Source organism: Mixophyes fleayi, chromosome 10, assembly GCF_038048845.1.
Source record: "Mixophyes fleayi isolate aMixFle1 chromosome 10, aMixFle1.hap1, whole genome shotgun sequence".
Lineage (NCBI taxonomy): Eukaryota > Metazoa > Chordata > Amphibia > Anura > Limnodynastidae > Mixophyes > Mixophyes fleayi.
Genome location: NC_134411.1, coordinates 48,244,900 through 48,267,885, shown reverse-complemented (window position 1 = coordinate 48,267,885; position 22,986 = coordinate 48,244,900). Strand labels below are relative to the sequence as shown.

Here is a 22,986-nt window from a genome sequence, read left to right as displayed (position 1 = left end):
ACTGATGTAAAGATACAGTACAAAGTGAGATATAGAGGAGTAATATTGGAATGTAGTTTTCAGGTACAATGTATTAAGGTGTTGAGATGTAGTGGCCAGGTACAATGTATTCAGGAGTGGAGATGTAGCGATTTGATTTGGAGTAGTCAGGTATAGTGATGCTGAGAATATCTGCTTTGTAGTCATGTTCAGACATATCATGCTGAATTGTGATGAAGGTGGGCATGGACATGTTAGGCATTGTGTAGTCAAGCACGAAGATGTAGTGATCAGGTATGGTGTATTAAGGTGTGGAAGATTAGTAATTATGTATGGTGTTGTCATGTGTAGAAATGGTGCAGTTATGTTTGGAGATGTGATAAATTAGGGTACAGTCAGATGTGGAGATGTAGTGATCAACTATAGCAAAGATTTCTACCTTTGTGGAGTTGAGACACACCTGCTGCCACTAATGCCCTTTTACTCACTTTTGTGACACCAAAGTTAAAGTATTTTAATAGATAGCATAAGAATAATGATTTAATATTAGTAAATTTAAAAAAACTAACTGAATTACAGCTATTTTGTTTTATTTAAAACAGAAACATAGTTTACTTACACATTACATTGCATATTTCTCACTTACTTTAAGAGATTTTCCGTTACCAAAAATTCTTGTAATAAATCCAGCATGGTATAGTGAGACATAAATGTGTCCAGAATCACTGAGTTAAGAGACACATGGTGTGGAATTATCTAGTCAGGGTTTGGTGTAGTTATCTGGTATGGTGTGTTCAAGAGTGAGCATATAGTGATCAGATATGGAGAAGGAAGTGTAGAGATGAGTATGGTTTAGTCAGCATTGATAATTTATTGTGTATTCAGGTGTGCATATGTAGTGATAAGACAGGGTTTAGTCAGTTGTAGAGATGTAGAAATCAGGTATTGCAATGTAGTGGTCAGGTATGGAGTAGTCAGGTGTAGAGGTGTAGGGCCCGATCATTAAGGCACATTTCTGCCGAACTCCACGCAAATAGGTTTTGCTTACACCCATATTCAACAAGGAACAGACCTCAATAAACGTTCTTTGCTGACTACGAGTGCTTTTTAACACCCCTCTCTGTTCTACTACACAGAACACTGCAGGATACGTACGTACCTGTCAAACCCTGCTGCAGAATCCAGGCCCGGCAGCATTACAACTGGACCTCAATACAGTGTAAAAATAATTACATTTTTAAAAAAGCGTGGAGTCCCCCCTCAAAACGATATTAACCCTTTTGCTGCCAAATTAGTTCTGAAATGTGCAAAATTGGGAATGGGGGGTGAAAAGAGCATCATGGGGTCCCCCTGCCATAATGACAAGCCAGCCCCAGTCTGGTCAGCATGGGGCTGGATCCCCTAGTGAGTTGGGGCCTGAAAGAAAAAGAAGTGTGGGCCTCACCACCTAGGGATACCCAGCCTTGTGCTGAAAGCACAAGGGTTCTTACCACACTCCCACATGGACTGGTCTGGACTGTTTAAGGTCCAGGCAAATATGGGACGCTACTGACAGCCTCGCTTACATCAAAAGGTATTGACACTTATGTGTTTGGTTCACATGGCGTTTGATCGCGATGTAGGCTTCCAAGCTCCAGCTGCAATGTATTCAACTACATGGACTAGTTAATTAGTAATTGTTGGTGCCTCTTATAAAATCCTGCAGTATGCTTGCACAGTGCCTGTGAAAATAATCAGAGACACTTACTGAAATGACTGTTGGATTTGGACCCTGTAACATCTACAATGTATTTGTAATATATTCTTCATTGTTTAGAAAACTATACAAATGCTGCTGCATGGATTGTTAGGAGAGAGTCTTTTCTGAGAGTCTGTAGGCTCATGCTGCAGACAGGGTTAATCCCTTATCCTGCTCTGCACACAGGGCACAGGTACACGGTGGAAGACGTGGATGTGATTCATTTCTGGTTTAGTCATTAGTGATGGGGAGGAAGCATAAACAGGTGGTTTTGTGCTGTGGGCTGTGCAATCGATGCTGAACTAAATTGCCCGTGACTAGTGAGGAGAGTGAATGTTTAGCCAGAAGAAGGGTCAAAGGAAATTGTAAATACATTTTTTTGTTTGTTTGCTGGAACTACCCTTGATTTTTGCCATTCTGACATACCTGAATAAAGCTCAGTAAAGTGGATCAGCAAAACTGAGTGGGCATTATCTGTTTGCTGTGCCTATCACAAGTCACTTTAATACATGCCAAGACACTTGTTTTGGAGGATCTTCTGAGGGCAATGATTAATGTTGCCACTACACAACAGGAGTAGTAGGGGGTTTTGTTGAATGTGGCTGCTATGCAGCAGGTCCATATGTTGTGGGTCGCAGAGGTCTTGGTAGAAAACGCTAAGCTCTTGCGTAAAGAGCTGATTCAAGCGAGGCAGGATAATGATGTGTCTGGGGTGACTGCACTGTGATGTGGAAAAATACTTCTTAGCCTTTGAGAGAAATGTCAGCAGGCTTGACTAGCTGCCAGATGTCTGGGCAGAAAAACTGGCACCGTATTTGAGCGGTTAAGCTCAATGGACTTATGTTGCTTTGTCTGAGGAACAAGCGTCCAAGTAGCAGCAAAGTGAAGGCAGAGATTTTGGGTCGGACTGGAATGACGGTACCAGGAAGAGCTCAGCGCATTAATGATTGCCATTTTTTCAAGGGTAAAGCAGTTCGCTCTCAGCTTGTAGAGCTTTCCAAAGTGTTAAGAAGCTGGTTGCAGCTACCAACTCACCTGGCTGTATGATGAAGATTCTGTTTGCTACAAGCAGAACCGCAGTCTTGCAAGGAGCTTTCTATGGTCAATAGACAGATACTCTGCACTAAAACTCATGTCTAAGGCTCTAGAGGGGGATCCAAAGCTGTTGCCCAGAGAAAAGTTGACACTACCACTGATTGGCCTATGGTTGGTAATCTCAAGCCATAGGCAAGGTCGCCTAAAGTGAAAGTCCTTGAATTCCGCTTACTCTAAAAGACCAAATAGTTAAAGTAGTGGCTGCCACAGCACCAAGGCTACCGTACCCTCTCATCCTGGGGCGAGACTTTCCCTTGTTCCATGAGGTTCTTGCTGATCGGATCTGGCTGGACAGCCCAGCCTTAAAGAAACCTATCCAACTCTTAAAGGATTCGGGAAAAGAGACAACAGAACTGTTGTTTATGAACAGGTCAACGACCGCTACCTATGACAAGTCTTTCTCGAGAAGACGAAGAAACTTTGGTACCAACAGATGAAGTTGAGGACTGGTCCCCAATTCCAAGGCTCATTTCATTACAAGACTTTGCTAGGGATCAGTTTAATGATGCTACTCTAGAAAATGCATTTAAATCTGTTGTTGAAGTTAATGGTATAATGAAAGCTGCCAGGCGGGCAGAAAGTTCACCTTATTATTTTGTTAACTGAGATTTATTATATAGAGCAAGGGTTGTTCAAGAGAAAAATGTTGATCAACCGTTAACACCTTCATTTAATTTTGAAAGACAAACACACACACATCTTTGTGGAGGATATTTGTTACTAAGGTTTTACTGGACAAGAATACGTATGGCAGTAAAAAACTCCTTCCCAGTTTGTCAGTAAACTTCTCCAAAACGGGATTACAGGGACTCCTTGATTCCTATTTTGATGGCTCAAGTCCCTTTTAAACAGATAGAAACAATTACCAAAAAGCTCAACAGGGTTTAGTCCATTTGCGATTTTGTATGGAAGACAGCCTAGGGGCATTTTGGACATCCTCAAGAATTGGGAACAACAAAAGCCCAAGGAGCCAAATGTAGTCAATTTTTTTGTACAGTTATATAGGAGAATGAGACAAACTAGTCCTCTGGTGAAACAACACTTAAAGGAGCCAGAAAAGGTATGATGATACTCCAGCAGTAGTCTGTTCTCATCCCCACCCAGGTAAGTAAACTCTTTGCACACTGGCAAGGACCTTATGAGTTCATAGAGGTGGTGGGCCAGTGAGGTATAGAGTTCACCAGTTGGATAGAAGGCGGAAAGAACAAATTTATCACATCAATTTAAAAAAATCTTGGCTCAAGGAAAATCCTGTGTCTTCAATGCTAGCCATTAAAAGAGAGGACTGTGAGGTACCCATTTAGTCCTGCTTAACATCGCCTCTAATGTAGTAGGTGGTACAAATGGTGGCTTGAAGTAGAGGCTTATATCTATTTCTGGGCGTACAACACTTATAGAACATGACATAATCACGCCCGCTGGGGTAGTAGTTAATCAACAACCCTACCGTATACCAGGGGCCAGATGGTCTTCAATGAAGCGTGAAGTTTAAAACAAGATGTTGTGGAAGAATCTTCCAGCAAGTGGAATAGTTCTATTGTACTAGTCCTGAAACCCATTCGGACAATACACTTTCAAAATGATTTTACAAGTTTAAATAAGTTCTCCCAGTGATCCTATGCTACAAATAGATGAACTGGTGGAGAACTTAGCCGGACGTGAATATCTGACCACTTTATACCTACCAGATACCTCCGACAGCCTTTGCCAAGCCCAAAAACTGCATTTTTTACACCTGATGGCTTGTTCTAATATAAGGTGTTGCCTTTAGGGCCAAATGAAGCACATGCCACGTTCCAGAGGGCTTTGAATAAGCTCTGAAAGCCCATTAGGGCATATGCTACTGCGTATCCGGATGACATCGTCATCTACTCACAGGATTGGGAATCACATCTTCCCAAAGTGTTAGAGTCTTTGAGGGCACAAAACCTTACTGCCAATCCTGAAAAATGTGTATTGGACATGTCAGAGGCCAAATATCTGGAATATGTAGTTGGACGGGGAAGGTCAAACCCCAGGTCAATAAAGGGGAAGCAGAAAAGAACATAAAGAAAGACCCAACTGGGGACTGTTCTTGGCTTGGAGAACTTTGCCAGTCAGGCTTCTCCACACTTCGTAAGAAAGCCTGTACAGACAAGCTAATCTGGTCTGAGTTGGCAGAAGCTGAGTGGGAGGACCTAAGACTGGCTCTATTTACAGTTCCGATGCTACGAGCACCCTATTTCAATAATGCATTTTGTCTGCAGACTGATGCTTCTGGAGTAGGTCTGGACGCAGTACTTTCATAAAAGGTGAATGGGATGGAAAAATCCATCCTGGATCTTAGTTGCAAGCTTCTACCTAGGTAGGAAAAGTACGCAACTGTAGAACAAGAATACCTCGCCATCAAATGGGCTGTAGAAGCCCTTCGGTATTACCTCTTGGGGAGGGAGTGTAACCCTGGTGACGGATTATGCACCATTATAGTAGATGCAAACAAACAAAGAAGTCAATACCAGAGTGACCCAATGGTCCATAGCATTGCAGTTGTTCCACTTTACTATGGAGCATAGACTGGGAGCTCTGCATAAAAATGCGGATGCTCTCTCTCAATAATATGCACTCCCCGCAGTATCCGAGTCACCTAGGTTGGCGACGCTAAAGGGAGGGGTATGTGGCAACAAGGGCAATTTGCTACGGACTGTTAAAAGAGAGACTGCTAGTCTTTTGGAGAGTCTGTAGGCTCATGCTGGAGACAGGGTTAATCCCCTATACTCCTCTAAATACAGGACACAGGTGAAAGGCATGGGTGTGATTAATTTCTGGTTTAGCAGTTAGTGATGGGGAGGAAGCATAAATAGGAGGTTCTGTGCTATGTGCGTGGCAACCGATGAGCCTGTGGGTGGGGCGACTAGCCAGTGACTAGTGAGGAGGCTGAATGTTTAGCCAGAAGCAGGGTAGCGTGAAATTGTAAATACTTTTTGCATGTTTGCTGGAACTATACCTCTTGCTGATTTTGCCATTCTGACATCCCTGAATAAAGTTCAGCAAAGTGATCCAGCAAAATTGTGTAAGCATCATTTGTTTGCTGTGCTTATCACAAAACACATATATACAATGATCAGCCACAACATTAAAACCATTTGCCTAATATTGTGTTGCCAAAACAACTCTCATCCATCAAGAAGTTGACTCCACAAGACCTCTGAAGGTGTTCTGTGGTAACTGGCACCAAGCGAAGTGGGGCTTTCATGGCTCAGACATTTTTCCCAGCACATCCCACAGATGCTCGATCGGATTGAGATCTGGGGAATTTGGAGGCCATGTCAACACCTTGAATTCTTTGTCATGTTCCTCAAACCGTTCCTGAACAATTTTTGCAGAGTGGAATGGCGCATTATCCTGCTGAAAGATCTCACTGCAATGAAGGGGTGTACTCGGTGTGACATGGGAACACTTCTGGTGATGCATACACAAGCAACTTCTTGCTTTGTACTTTGTCTTTATTATCAGGATGCAAAGTAACTGATAACACAAACTTGCATACACTTTCTGGTGACCCTAATGCTAAAATAACATAAATGTCATATACTGTTAAGTTGTTCAGGTTTAGGATGGGCTTCGAAGCCTGCTAGACAATGACTACCCTGTTAAGTTCGAGGTGTGGAGTCTAATGGAAGGAGAGGTATTCACCAGGGATCCCTGCACGATGATATGGACTTGGCTGCTTTGCAACCACAGGTCACGATCCTCTAGGGGGCGCAGAGCAGACTGAGAAGGAACTCGTAGAAAATGGAGATGTGTAGCTATGCTAGACTGCTGGAGGGTAAGTATACAGGAATTGGAGAGAGGCAGATGAGTCAGGAGAATACAACAGGAACAATACATTGAGAGAAACAGATGACCTATAGTCAGCAGACCATCCACGACTCTGGGAGGTGTCTGTGCTGAGCAGCCTTGTAGCAGGTTAGAGCACTGAGATCCTTGATGGGTTGTGAAGGCTTGAATCAGGATCAAGGATGAAGTGCAATATAATGCTGGCTTAACACGATCATATACTGAGGAACAGATGACACAGGAACAGTAGTGAAAGAGATAACATGTAGAGAACTGTGTGCTGAGATCCCTGTGGGCGGAATAACTCAAGTCAGAATCAATAATGAGACGCGATACTCAGCAATATAATCACTGGCCTTGAAATAAACAGGTATGAGCAACGAGGACACGATGAGTAGTAGATGACTGATCGCTTAGATCCCTGCGGACTGGATAACCTATAGACAGGACTAATGGTAAGGCATGAAGCACTGAGATCCCGTGAGGCTTATAGCCTAGGAACTGGACCAATGGTAAGACGAGATGTACCAGCAATACAGCTGTGGATCACAATGATGATACAGGTGTCACAGGAATCAGCAGGCAGGTATGCGTGGAAGCAATCAGGGGTCAGAGTGCAAACAGGAAACAGGGAGAACTGCATCCATACAGGTAGGAGACCTGAAGATCTGAAAATGGGAGTTAGGTGGAAGTGGTTAAAATAATAAACAGGTCGGTAATCAGCCAATGCGGCTCCAGGAGAAGTTTGCAAAGTGCCAGGACTGTACATGTGTAGCAGGGCAGGCAAGATAGCGAAAGAGAAAGGAGGTACGCGGTGCAGTCCAAGATGAGATGGTTGTCCAGGGCAACAAGTATGACAGCCGTCCAACATGGAGTTAGAAATGTGCGATGTGTGATAAGAGATAAGCTCTCCATCCACCGGCCAACTTATTCGGCATCAGTCACCACACACAATGAACAAATCAGGTATTTAAAATTTACACTCCTCTAACAGCCCTAAATTGATACACAGGTGACACTCACACCTGGCCTTTATAGAGGAGTTCTCCTCAGGTTTTCTGCTTGATGAGTCTCAGTGCAAACACACTTAATCAGCTGCTGTTCGCTGTGGGAAAGGATACCTCTAAACCACTTCAAAATATGCAAGTTAAAACACACTCTTTACTATTATTTTGTCACACATATGTCCTCCACCTTTATCATTTTAACCTTCGTGCACTACTGTACAAATGTGTAACAGCCTAGTGTTTACAGCCTTGCACTGCAGTATATCAGGGAAATACCTATCTCCTCTCTTAGAGGCCTGTGGAAAACTACTCCCTTTGTCACAATGGTTTGCAATAATGTTTAGGTAGGTATTTTAAAGAATATAGGTCACTGTAAGACCTGCCTATAATGAGGTGCCCTTGATGCTGGGATTCAGGCCTAAATGTTTTGATCAAAATATAAACTAATATCTTCTGTTTTCATTTTGCTAGATACATACAAAGATGCAGTGTTAAGGATAAGTACTGACAACAACTGTCCTTTTGTTTTATATACATATATGAGCAGTTATATTGCTATGCAGCTGGTACCATATATATTATGGGTTATACCGAGGAAGGCTTACTTTCATGCAGCTGGTACCATATATAATATGGGATATACTAAGTGCAGGCTTATTTTTTTTCTCTGGCTTTGTCTGTCTTATGTTGTCATAGCTGCTGTCCGTTAAGCCTATTGAAGGCTCATTTGGGTGTGGCATAGAAGCCAGCCCTTGCTAGATGTTAGCCCCAATACCTGGGAGGCGAGTGCATGTGATTTTTATCTGCATTTTAATGGTGTTTTAGAGCATATAGGTCAGTGTAGGACCTGCCTATGTTAAGGTGACCTTGACGCTGGGAGTCGATCAGATCTTTACGCTGGGCCATTTTTCCTGCTTCCAACACATCAACTTCAAGAACTGACTGTTCACTTGTTGCCTAATACATCCTACCCCTTGACAGTGCCAGTGTAATGAGACAGTCAATGCTATTCAATTCACTTGTCAGTGGTTTTAATGTTATAGCTGATCGGTGTATATTAGGTTTGTGTGTGTATGTATATATACATGGCTACTAATACTTGGGAAAGACTTGCCTTTAAAAGCTGTGTGCAGGTAAGCCTTATGCCCAGATAAAAAGCATAGCATTTGATCATGTTAATACTGACCAGTAAGGGAAGACTTTGGCGTGAGTTGGTCAGCTTAACATATATTGCAATATGTGAAACACAGAGGAGTCTAATGATGGGGCTGGCCACTAGTAAGACAGGATCAGCCCCTACAAGCTCAGTCTGCTCAGTCCATTAACCTGTCGGCCTCCCAGAAAACTCCCGGTGAGGCCTATGGCCAATCCGCCCCTGTGGGCAACCCCTTCTTGCACCCCAGTCTGTACATGGAGAGTACATAGGATCTATGTCTTTTTTTGTTTAAATAATGTAAGTCCCATCTCTCTTGTACCCCATTCTTTACATTCATTAATTCCAACTTTTGTCAGGTGAGTCCCAGGTCTCCCATGGCTGCTAATGCATGGGAAAAACATGCCTTCTAAAGCTGTGTGCATGTAAGCCTGCAGCCCAGATAAAAAGCCATTTGATTATGTTAGGACTGACCAGAAAGGGAAGAATTTGGAGTGAGTTGGTCAGCTTAACATATATTGCAATATGAGGAACTAACATTCCCTGTTTTAATATAGAAAAGTAGTTAGTAGATAATTAATTATGGGATTTTTGTACTTACCGTAAAATCTCTTTCTCTGAACACGAGTTGGGGTACACTGTTTCCATTGGGGTATAGAGGGCGCTGTGGGAGTAAAGGCACTAAAAAGCTTCACTAGCCTGTTACCCACCCCTCTATGCCCCCTCCACCTGAAGACTTCAGTTTATTTACTAACCACGCCACATGAGAGGGCAAAAAACACAAAACAGAAGACACAACAGAACAAAGGGTGAGAGCGCAGTGTCCCCCAACTCGTGTTAAGAGAAAGAGATTTTATGGTAAGTGCAAAATTCCCATTTTCTCTTTCACACTAGTTTGGGGACACTGCTCAACTTGGGAATGTTCCAAAGCTGCCACTATGGGTGGGAATGCAGCACGTAAAACTTTACGACCAAAACTTGTGTCTTTGGAAGCAAAGACGTGGAAACGATAGAACCTACTGAATGTATGAACAGAAGACCAAGTAGCTGCCCTACACAACTGCTCAGCTGAGGCCCCATGCCGCGCTGCCCAAGAGGCGCTAACCGACCTTGTAGAATGAGCTGTCAGATCTTCAGGAACCGGGGAGTCGTCCAAAATGTTTGCCTGATGGATAGAAGCGTTGATCCATTTAGCCACCATCTGCTTCATGGCCGGCCAGCCAGCCATGTTTACAATCGTCATACAAGAGTAGAAGACTATCAGTCTTCCGAACCGAAGCTGTACGGTCCACATAAATCCTCAAAGCTGTGACCACATCTAAGAAAACGGAGTCTTGACCAGGAGCCAGCAAATCCTGAGGAAGTAAAGGCAGAACAATATCCTGATTTATGTGAAACCTCGAGACCACCTTCGGTTGAAACGAAGGTTTAGTTCTAAGCACTGCACTATCATCATGGAAAATCAGAAGGGTAGTCCGACAGGACAAAGCTGCCACTCCGAAACTCGTCTGGCTGAAACAATGGCCAGCAAAAGAAGTTTTAGAGAAACAGACTCCAAAGGTTCAAAATGCGAGTTTTGAAGCGCTGAAGGACCAAGTTTAGTTCCCATGGACCAACTGAAAAGGCCGTTATACATGAAGTACTCCCTGTAGAAATGTCTGCATTTCCGGTAACAGAGCTATAGGTTTCTGGAAATACACAGACAACGCCGCTACCTGGACTTTTAAGGGATGACAGATGCAATTCCTTGTCCAGACCATCTTGAAGAAAAAACCCTGGCTAAATGAAAGGAATTAGAAGGCACTTGAATCTTCTCACACCAACATATTTATGCTTTCCAAATGCGGTGATAAATGGTGGATGATGACGGTTTTCTCGCCTGGATCATGGTTTTAACCACTCTCTCCGAAAACCCCTTTTTCCTGAGAATCAAGGATTCAACCTCCAAGGCGTCAAAGCCAATTGATCTAGGTCCGGATGAAAGAATGTGTCACGGGCACTAAGAGTTGCTTACCCGAGTTTCACCAGATAGAACTCTGCTAGAGAGGCGGGGTTATGGCACGCACCTCAAAGCAGGCAGGTGAATGATTGGAGCGACACAACAGCAGGAGAGTAGAGATAGTCTGAGGAAGTCAGCGACTTGCAGCTATGGTTAGAGGAAAGTCAGTGACTTGGAGCAGTAAACTGGAGGCTGAAGATAATGTAGACACGAGGAGTGGATGTGGATAGGTGATGGTAGGTAGAGGAGGAGTCAGTGGTTTGCGTACAGCAAGTTGTACCACTGCAGTGATGGGAAGAATAGTACTGGTGCAGGTAGGAAGCAGGGTAGTCGGTGGTCTGCGTTCAGCAAGTTGTACCACCGCTATGGTGAGGAGTCTGGTCCAGGTGTAGATAGGTAATAGGAGAGTCAGTGGTCTGCGTATAGCAAGTTGTACCACCGCTGTGATAGGAGGACTTGTCCAGGTGCGGGTAGGTAGCAGGGAAGTCAGTGGTCTGCGTGCAGCAAGTTGTACCACTGCTGTGAGAAGGAATGAGGACTTGTCCAGGTGCAGGAGAGTGAAGTTGAAAAGCAAACTGTGGCTGTATGGAAACAGCGCGAGTAGAGCAATGTCTTGTGAGGCAGAGATGGAAGGCACAATGAATAGTCTGTCTGGAGTAGATGCCTTGCAGGGAGGAGAAGCTGGTCACAGCAGATATGCACAATAACACTAAGTAGTAGCGTGAGGAGATATCGTAGTTTGAGTGAAAGCTTGTCCTAAATGAAGCAATGCAGTAACACAGTCTATATGGGTACTTGTACCCTGTGCAGCAAACAACAATGGATACAACTGGTATGCGAGCAATAGGCAATAGTCAATAGTCAATAGAGCATACCCAGTTGTGTAGATCCGGAATCAGCTGAGAAGTGAAGCGTTGTAGCGGTATGGGAACCGCCGCTGAGTTAGGGAGCAGCGTGGAAGCTGAAGCACGAGTAGAGCTGGAAGCAGTTTGGAAACTGCACACACGAGTAGAGCTGGAAGCAGTTTGGAAGCTGCACACAGGAGTAGAGCTGGAAGCAGTTTGAAAACTGCACACAGGAGTAGAGCTGGAAGCAGTTTGGAAACTGCACACAGGAGTAGAGATGGAAGCAGTTTGGAAACTGCACACACCTATAGAAGTTCACTGGGAGTGAGACTTCAAGATCAGGCCCCTACCTAAGGCTGCAGGTGCCTTAAGTAAGGAGGGGTGATTGATCCATCAATCACATTAGTGGTCAGGTGTAGTTGTTAAAGGGGCCTGCGCATGCCCAGTGCGACAGGATGGCGGACGGCCGCGGTTCCACACAGGTGTGAGCGGGAAAGATGGAGAACAACGTACCAGAGTGGAGGCACTCACACTCTGGTGAGTGACAGAATGGGCCTTGACTGAGAAGATCCTTTCTTGAGAGGCAGACGTCAAGGACGATCCACTGATATGTCGAGAAAATCTGAGTATCATGCTTTTCTCGTCCAGTCTGGTGCCACTAGAATCACTGGAACTCTTTCGCATTTAACCTTATGTAAAATCCAAGGCAGCATTGGAAGTGGAAGACAAAGGGTACACCAACCAGAAGTTCCAGTGGACCGTCATAGGGTCCACTAAGATCGCCCGAGGGTCCCTTGACCTGGCACAATATTTTTCCACCTTGTGGTTGTGCCGTGAGGCCATCATGTCTATTTTTGGCTGACCCCACCAAAGGACTATTTGAGTAAACACCTCTGGATGGAGAGGCCATTCACCTGGGTAAAGGATATGCCGACTTAAGTAGTCGGCTTCCCAGTTGTCCACTCCCAAAATGAACACAGCTGAAAGTGCAGGAACCTGTTGTTCCATCCATTTCATGATCTTTGACACTTCTTTATGGCAAGAGGACTCCTTGATGATTTATGTAAGCTACCGCCGTAGCATTGTCCGACTGTATTCGGATTGGCCGATGTGCCAGGAAGGAATGTGCCTGAACTAGGGCATTGAAATATGCCCGTAGTTCCAGAACATTTATGGGTAACCGTGCTTCCTCTGGCATCCAAGTGCCTTGCAATCTGAGATGAAGAATGACTGCACCCCACCCCAACAAGCTGGCATCCATCATCACCATGGTCCAGTCCCAAACAGAGAAAGGACGCCCCTGAGTTAGGGTGTTCTTCATCAGCCACCAAAGAAGAGACTGTCGTGTTGTTTGTGACAACTGAATGACCTGCCCTTCTAAGCAGATATCCGACCTTGACCACTTTGTCAGAATCTCCTGCTGGAACTTGCGCAAATGGAAGCAAGCAACTGCAGAACCTCAAACTAGGAAGCCATGCAACCCAGTAGCTTCTTACACTTAAGTATTGAGATGCGATTTAGTGATAAAAGATTTCTCACCTGACACCAAGTCGTTCGAACTTTGTCTGGAGGGAGAAAAACCCTCTGACAATTGGTGCCGAAGAACAACTCCAGGAACACCATATGTTTGGTCGGTAAATAACTGGATTTTTTTAAGTTTATCACCCATCCGTGTGCCTGCAGATTGTCCCTGGTCAGCTGCAGATGTGACTGGAGCCGAGAAACCGACTCCGCCTTGATCAGTAGGTCGTCCAGGTAAGGTAAAATAGTTACCCCCTGTAAACGTAACTGAGCTGCCATTATAGACATCACACTCGTGGTGCGAATGGGAGGGCCCTTAACTGAAAATGCTCCTGACCCCCCGCAAACCACAAGAGACTCTGATGACCTGTCCATATCAGAATGTGTAGTTAAGCATCCTTGATATACAAGGATGCCAAGTACTTGCATTTCTTCCTGGAGTTTATCACAGATCTGATGGGACTCAATCCGAAAACTAAGTACCCGAAACCAGGTGTTGAGATCCTTTAGGTTTAGAATTGGTCTGAAGCACTGATCCGGTTTTTGCACCAGAAAAAGGTGAAAGTAAAAGCCGTGACCTCTCTGCCCCAGCAGAACTGGAACAATCACTTTGGAATCCCGAAGTGACTGTACTGCCCCCTGCAAAGCCTTTCTTTTTACTGATTCCCTGGGAAAAGTTGTAGTCATGAAACGCCATGGAGGCCCCACTAGGTCCAGGATGTACCCACTGGACACTATACATTTTACCCAGGCGTCTGTCGTGGACCTGAGCCACCGCTTCTGAAAAAGCAGTAGACATGCTCCCATCACCGGAGCCCCCAGTCGAGGATGTGAGAAATCATGCTGTTTGTTTGTCCGCTGGATTAGGTGAAGGATGTTGTCCTGTCCAAGCCTGTCTGTCTCCTTGCCCCCCAACCCTTGTACCCGTGCTTGGCTTCTGGAAGAAGCACCTCTTGAGCGACGGACAAAACAAAAGGAGCGAAAACGCCTTCCATTTGCTTTCGGCGCAGCTTCCGGAAGGAAAGCACTCTTCCCTCTGGCCTAAGTGATGAATTTGTCCAAATGTGAACCAAACAAAGCTGCTTCATCATACGGGACAGATTCCAAAGCTCTCTTGGAATCAGTATCCGCCTCCCAAGATCTTAGCCACAATATGCGCCTAGCTGCCACTGCTAAGGAAGAGGTTTTTGACAACCCCTGACCCGCATCCAGAACAGCATCCCCAAAAACTCTGCAGTATCTTTAATATGCTCTGCCAGAGGAGCCAAATCCGTTCTAGCCGTGCCCGACTGAATTTCTGCATGGAGGGTAGTGGTCCATTTTCCAACTGCTTTAACGACCCAAGCTGCAGCCATTACAAGGTGCAGGGATGCCCCAGATGCTAAATAAATAGACTTCAAAATCCCTTCACACTTTTTGTCAGTACTGTCTTTAAGAGACGCCGCATTCGGCAATGGAAAAACAGTAGACTTCGCCAAATGTGCAATGGGAGCATTGATACAGGGAAAAGTCTCCCATGACCTTACCTCAGAATATGGAAAGGAGTAGTAAAGTTTGCACTGTCTGGGAATCTGAAATTTATTATCAAGCTTAAGTATGGCTTTGTCTCAAATTTCCAAAAGTTGGGCGGAAGGAGGAAAGAACACCGTTCTTTTCTTTGCACTTTTAAACATGGAGATCTGTGATTCAGATTGTTCCCCATCTTTTGGACCCTTACTCTTCTCTCTATACACCTCCTCCCTGGGTGAACTCATCAGCTCCTTTGGCTTCAGCTACCACCTTTACGCTGACGACACTCAACTATACCTCTCCTCTCCTGATCTCTCTCCCTCCCTCCTCTCTAGGGTGTCCGCCTGCCTCTCTGCCATCTCCTCCTGGATGTCCTCTCCATTCCTCAAACTTAACCTTGCCAAAACTGAGCTCATAGTTTTTCCTCCCTCTCATACCTCATCCCCTTCTGACCTCTCCATCACTGTCGACAACACCTCTATCTCCCCTGTCCCCCAACTTCGCTGCCTTGGTTTCATCCTCAACTCCTCTCTCTCCTTTGGCCCCCACATTCTCTCTTGCTAAATCCTGCCGCTTCCAGCTGTGTAACATCGCTCGCATCCGGCCCTTCCTCTCCCAAGATGCCACCAAATGCCTTATCCACTCTCTGATCATCTCCCGCCTGGACTACTGCAACCTCCTCCTCACTGGCCTCCCCCATTCTCATCTCGCTCCCCTTCCATCTGTTCTTAACGCTGCCGCTAGGCTTATTTTCCTTTCTCGCCGCTCCTCTTCTGTCTCCCCCCTCTACCTAGCCCTTCACTGGCTCCCATTCCCCTTCAGAATCCTCTTTAAGCTCCTCACACTCACCTACAAGGCCCTCGCCAACTCCACTGCGCCCTACATCTCCACCCTCCTCTCTATTCATGCTCCATCCCGCCCTCTCCGTTCTGCCACTGACCGTCGCCTCTCTTCCCCACTTATAACCTCCTCCCATGCGCGTATCCAAGACTTCGCCCGCGCTGCCCCCCTCCACTGGAACAAACTCCCTCCCTCCATCAGAACTTCCCCTAATCTGTCCAGTTTCAAACGGGCCCTAAAAACTCACCTTTTTCTTAAAGCCTTTCTGTCTCCCACTTAACTTCCTACCTTATCTTCTGCCTCTGTCCCCCTACTCTCCCTCTCTCCCCTGCGTTTCTCTGTCTGTCCACCCCTCCCCTTAGATTGTACGCTCCTCTGAGCAGGGCCATCTCTCCTCCTGTTTCCACCACTTCTAACTCTGCTCTCCAGCTACTTAGCCCTCCTCCTCGAGGGTCCTCCACCCCACGTCCACTCTCGCTCCCTCCTCCCCCTGGGGGTCTCCCTGTCTTCTGCGCCCTCCTTCTTGGGCCCCGTCGTCTGCGGATCCTCCCTCTCCCTTCCCCGCCCTCTCTAGCTGTGCATTGAGCTTATTGAGTTACTGTGCTTACTGTTTACTGTACTGTGCTGTCTCCCATTGTATTGTAATTTGTTTGCCCCTTTACGGCGCTACGAACACCTTGTGGCGCCTTATAAATAAAAATTAATAATAATAATAATAATCCATTATGTTAAGAACCTGTTGCACCGTCAGGAGAAGGTCCTCAATACCCTGTCTATTGGACAGATCTTCCTTACCTGTGGGCAAGTCCTCATAGTCAGAATCATCCAGAACATCACCATCTTCCATTTCAGATGGATCCGTGTCAGAATCTACTAATTCCTGGGCAATAGGAAAACCCGAGCGTTTAAGCCGTCCACCTCCCATACTCGGATCGAACATTTTTTTAAGGGAATTGGACACTCTGGTTAACCCCTGTACAGACCATTTCAAATGAATCTTTCAAGCAGGCTCCTGGGAGACCCCAGGATCACTCTGCAGAAACTAAGATGCCTGTTTCGAAGGAATGGCGTCAGAGAATTGCGTACCCAGAGAAGAGGAAAAGGTATCAGCATCCACCATCTCCAGGTGTGGGTTGTCTCCCCTTAATTTGGCAATGGACCGTGGCAGCTCCTTGGGCCAGGTTGGTTCCATGATGTCCGCTGCACCCGCAGACAAGTGCCCACCAGGTCCTCGGCCTCACATATCGTACACAGGCCCCCCGGTCTGACTGTCCACCAGGCAATTTGGACTCACACCTGGTACAGGTGTAGCACATTACAGAGACAGCCTTGGGTTTGGACCCAGTCCCTCTTTCTGACATATTTCAAAACAAAAAGATAAATGAGAAGCACACTGCAGAATTATTTTATGAGAAAGAAAATCTGTACAGTACATGGCAAACTGTAACACTATATATATATATATATATATATATACATATATATATATATATATATATATATATATATATATATACACTTTAATATAGTGCCCCAGCTAAGACTAGAACTCAAAGTGTTCTGTAATGTACCCCTATAGGATGTACAGTAGATAGAAAACACACAAACAATCAAAGAGATATAACAAAACAGCAAAGCCACTCTATATCTACTAGTTCTCAGTCCCCAGGGATGTGTCTGAGTTTACTGCAGGCAGGGCAGAAAATGGCTGATAAGCTTGCCGAAGCCCGGGAAAAATGGAGGAGTTAACTCTTACATAACCACGCCCACTTAACTCTCTGCTGGCCTGCACATAACCACGTTATACATAGCAATTGTGAATGCAGAAATCATACACCTCAGACTTTGATCGGAACTGCGCTCCGGCGACAGCTCCCCATGAGTATTATATACCTCACCCCTGTAGTGCACCGCAACTTTTCTCTAAATGCCGGCTGACAGGCCGGGCAACTGGACCGAAAGCAGCTCCACCTCCACAGGTTTTCGCGGCTACCGGAGCCTGCTGCCACAGCTCCCGAGTCGGCCTGCATCACCTCCCTGGAAGCAGCTGGGTCCTGGACACTGCCGTAGCGCCAGGTAACTCTTTCCTAGGAGCGCTACAATTTTCAGGGGTAGTGGCACTAAAGGGCCGTTAGCACTCTCCCTAAAGTAGCCGCGGCGGTCACCCGGTGATCGCCCCCGATACTAAGATACTAAGACTAGACAAAAAGTGCCCTTCTCCAAAGGTACTAAGAAAAAAACCTGAGCTCTTCCGGTGGAGGGGGCATAGAGGGGAGAGGAGCAGGCTAGACATGCTTTTAGTGCCTTTACTCCCGCAGCGCCCTCTATACCCGCAAGGTGAGCAGTGTCCCCCAACTAGTGTGAAAGAGAAAAGTAGTTAGTACAGGATTAATTATGTGTTTGGAGAATGCAGAGCATGCCTTTTTTTTGTCTACACAATGTGGACAACCAGGGTCGAATTGGGAATTTAAAGTGACCCTGGAAAATATTATGAAAGTGTCCTCTTATGGCTACACGTACCAAATGATCAGTAGATGAGGTCAAGTCAACAGTAGGTGAACCACCGTTATTGGTGCCACCATGCACCCGGATGTGAGAGTAACCAGCACACAAGGGGTGTACTTACCGCTGTTAGTCAATTCTTCAGCCACTATCCCTTCAAATAGACTGACGATGCTGCACTCACCATTGTTAGCTGCATATGGCGGCCCCATAAAGAAAACCAGACGGAAAAAGGACATACTTCTCGTCTTTCCCTATAGTCTTGAGTGCAAAACAGTCCCACTACAATCAAAACAGTTTGCAGACAGTCTCTCTCCTAACTGTTCTTGCAACTTCCACTATCTGCTGGTGACTTAAGGTCAGCTGCTGCCTGACCGGATTCTGGAATTTTGTGGCCCTGCTTGTAAAAGGGATAGATACTATTCACCTCTTGAAAAGCTGAGCAACTAATACACACTTGACTCACCCAAAACAGGTGCCCAGTTTCCCACCTCTAAAATAGATTATATTAATTAATAGATGAATTAAAACTATTGAGTGGAACAAACAGTTGCCCTGACACAATCTAGAAGGACAGTGTAACTTAAGGGCTTCAATTAGAAATACAGCACTTATATTCCACTTTGTTAAGTGGATAGATTAAGCCGTCCTGTACTGAGAGCTGCAGCGGCTGCATGCACATAAGCATTGCAGTTTGGCTCCTTGCTGCAAGTAGAGTTGTCAGTGCTGGAGGAGAGATCCCCCCATATTTACTATAATGGGCTATGCAGATAAAGTGGTGGTTGTTCAAGAGTGGATAAACAGTATAAAGGGACAGTATATTGAAAGATTATACATTTAAAAAAATAAGATCTTTAGTAGAATTTTCCTTGCCGAAATAAACAAGGAAAGTTACACCTACTACTTTGTTAAAAAGTGTGTAACATTTTTGCAGCCTCTGGTGGTAGTGACAAATAGGTGCATCTGCATATAAAACAACTAATGTGCTGCACTTCTTTTAATTCTAACTATACTGTATTGTTTGAATCTATGGCTAAGGTCCTATTTTATTTAGCTAGGAAAAGTGTATTGCACCTCTGCATTATGTTAAATGCAACTATTCAGAGTCTACCTGGTTATTTACCAATAAATTAATTGAAATACAATAGGCCCCTGTCACTTTTAATCTATGCTTTTTCTATACTGCAAACATACAATTGCATCTTCCTATGTGTGCTAGGGCAGGTGCATTACATTTTGTGCTGTGTATTTCAACTCTTGGGCTGAATTGTAAACCATAAATGACCCCCCTGCATGTTTTTACTTTAGTAATTTAGATCCAGCATACAATATATCTTAAAAAACAAACATAAGTTCAAAATATTCAGTGTATAAAAGCATGCATGTGCTCACACAGAATAGGACTAAGGATATGGTCATAGTTGCCTACTCTCCCGGTAGACTCCCGAGAGCATGGCAACCACCCGCACGCAGGATCCTTAGTTACTTAACAGGGTGGGGACGGGGCTTATTGACGCGATTCTTGCGTCATCGTGGCCCCGCCCCTGTTGGAATAAGGTAAAATTTTGTTGCTTGCTTAGGGGGCGGGGCCAAGTGACCCAATTCGGCGAGCCCTACACGAACACACGCCCACCTGTCCCCGGAATCTCCTGGAGCACACCAACTAAAAGTTGGTAAGTATGGATATGGTAAAATGTAATACTAGTCCCTTCTACATAGAAGGTAAGCTGTGCCAAACACATTGCTATCTGTGCAGACACCTTGCCTGTCCTGTACAACTTTTCACAGACTTAGTTGTTCCCTGTGACTAGTCATGCACAGCATTCTGCAGTGTGCAGAGACAGAAGACAGAAAGAGGAGGAAATAAGATGTTTGGTAACTTCCACCTTGCAGATCCTGGAATTCCCTGGTGGTGCAGGCAAATATTAAGTGTGATAGTGTTTGTTTTTCTCCCCCTCTCTCTTTGGTTTTGATTTTAAGATGTTCCTGCTCAGACACTAATATGAGCAGTGTCTGTAGTGCTTTGGACAGTGGAGAAACATCAGGCTTCTCCATACAATGACAGCCTATGCTGAATGAGTAATAATAGGGCGATGAGAAGCAGGAAGGGGAGGGAGTAAAACACAGAGGAGTCTAATGATGGGGCTGGCCACTAGTAAGACAGGATCAGCCCCTACAAGCTCAGTCCGCTCAGTCCATTAACCTGTCGGCCTCCCAGAAAACTCCCGGTGAAGCCTATGGCCAATCCGCCCCGTGGGCAACCCCTTCTTGCACCCCAGTCTGTAGATGGAGAGTGCATAGGATCTATGTCTTTTTTTGTTTATACAATGTAAGTCCCATCTCTCTTGTGCCCCATTATTTACATTAATTAATTCCAACTTGTGTCAGGTGAATCCCAGGTCTCCCATGGCTGCTAATGCATGGGAAAGACATACCTTTAAAAGCTGTATGCATGTAAGCCTTAAGCCCAGATAAAAAGCATAGCATTTGATTATGTTAGGACTGACCAGAAAGGGAAGAGTTTGGAGTGAGTTGGTCAGCTTAACATATATTGCAATATGTGGAACTAACATTCCCTGTTTTAATATAAAAAAGTAGTTAGTATAGAATTAATTATGTGTTTGGAGAGTGCAGAGAATCCCTGTATATATATATATATACATATATATATATATACATCACACACCCTGTTGAATATTTTATATAATATATCATACAACATACGTATAATTGAATTTCAGTATTGTCCGAATTTGAATATTTAAAGACTATTTAATTGCTGCAATATGTTTTGTACTATTCTAACTTTTTGGGGGGGTCTAACAATGAATTATTTATAGTGGCTGCTAGATCTTTCTTCAATTGTATATTCAAGCACCCTGTATTTGTCAGTTTGCATCATAAATAATAGGGTTTTCTTATTTTTGTTATTCAGAGATAAAGTGCAGAGGTGGGCACCACATGCTCTCCTTCCTTCCTCTGTGGGCGATGATTGTGAAGGTATTTTTTATTAGATTAGCCAGTGAGTGGAGGCATGTGGGGGAGTGTGAGTGGCATGTCTAGAAGGTCTAAATGCATGTGGGGGAGTTTCGGAGCATATGTTGGATCTCTGGGCCTCTAAGGGACTAAGAGCATGTGGGCATATTTTAAGGCAAGTGAGGGTCTGAGGGCATGTGGGGGCATTTTTTGGCATGTGGAGCTATTTAAGTGGGAGGTTTGAGTAGCATGTGGTGGAATTTTGGAGCAAGTGAGGGACATGTGGGGGCATTTTGGGCTGAGTAATGTGGGGATGTCAAGGTCATTTTGGGGCTCTTTTTTCATTCTTGAAATTAGAGGTAATGTGTAGCCCTTTTGAAAGTTGGAGGGTCGCCCAAGCCCTTGATATATCAAGTTACCCATTACTGGTGTAGAGGAATAAAGATATAGTGAAGTGAAGGTATAGAGATGAGTGCTGATGGTATAGCGATGAAATATTGTAGAGTGAAAAACAGGAATAGTAATGAGATACAATGTTGTCTGATGAAAATGTAGGTAGAAGATAACTTGTAATTAAGTGTGGGAACATAACAGTACATTTTCCTCTCACCTTGTAAAACTTGCCACCAGTCTCATTATGGAATAAGGTTATACATTTACTATCCAGTTGCCAGTAGTGTTTTTTCCTCTGTAGAATACAAAGAAAGTCATGAATACATACAAAGTTCTAAATCTAAAGTGTGACTTCCCATTGTTACTGTTCCCAACTGTCTGTACTCTCCACAGATCTGAAAATCTTAACACTGAATGATGTAAAAGTACCAGACAGCTGGTTTCAAACTGAAAATCTACCCTATTTATAAAAAAGGTTGCATTTTTACATGTTCTCTGTAGTAAACAGCATAACAGAAAAGGTAATTTACAAACTGTAAAAAAGAAAAAAATTATACATTAGTGCTTATATGTCCACTAAGAGCATACACATCTGCATTCCCTCATCCTGCAAAGTGCATCTGTATAGAGTCACTGTAAAAAACTTTGTGTGACTAGTTATTGTGCATGCTATCAGGACTGCCTTCATTACATGTATCACATTTCTAAATGTTAATGTTTAAATTACATTGGTTCTTAAAAAGCATGTAAATGAGCAATCCTTTACAAAATGTGCCCCCACATAATCTCATAGAAAGTAATGGTTGGCCATTGATCACCACCAATTCAGAGGTTGTGTAAAGAATTAAGCTATTTTTGGGTATAGAAAGGCTGAGTAAACACTTGTTAAATTGTGAACACTTCCTTAAAATTGCAGTCTCTATCCCTCGAAGATTATTAGAATACCAACTACCAAAAGAAGGAGCAAAACAGTTACTGCCATCGTAATAATTCATAAGTGTACCTATAAAAATGGGCATAAATTTGCAGAAATAAGTGTGTGACTTCACAAAATAGAAAGAAATAGGAAAATGCAGAGGCACAGCGCAAATGCTATGATACTGACCTGCAGAGAACTTTTTTTTTTTATGGTGGAACCAGGACACAGTGCCAGGCCAAATAATAGTCCCCCAGTTTGTTGCTGAGAGCTATCGCTATATACCCTGGAGAAATGTGTGGATCTGGATAATGATTATTACGCCCCCTACACAACCCCTGAAACCAGATTTGCTAGATAAACCCTTATTTTTGGTATTACACCAGCCACATATCGCTACAAGAGTGGCCAAGAAGCTGCCACCCAAGGCAGAGGGAGTTTATTTTTAGATTATCCTAGCCCCAGCAAAAGGCTTTCTTTGCTAGGGATTACATAGCAAACACAAATTGTCACCAATGTTGTTCTTCGCTGAATGCTGCCAGAATTAAAATTTTCCCTGTGAAAAGTAGCAAAGCGCAGCAATGAGCAGTGAGATCCAATAGTTGCTCAAACCTGCCAAGATGGCATCTCTGTAAACTCTGTGCTATGTGGGCTCTCAAGGCTTGTGGTGGTTTGAGGGCTGAACCATAGAACAGAC

General features: G+C 44.4%; 1 protein-coding gene across 2 annotated transcripts in view; it reads right to left on the bottom strand.

The window, feature by feature from the left end:
- LOC142104196 (serine/threonine-protein kinase D1-like) overlaps positions 1 to 22,986 on the bottom strand; it is a 126,400-nt gene that overhangs the window by 37,965 nt on the left and 65,449 nt on the right. For both annotated transcript variants that reach the window (XM_075188723.1, XM_075188724.1), the window contains exon 10: positions 21,591 to 21,668. In XM_075188723.1, coding sequence (XP_075044824.1) covers positions 21,591 to 21,668 — 78 coding nt within the window. The remainder of the gene's footprint in view (positions 1 to 21,590; positions 21,669 to 22,986) is intronic.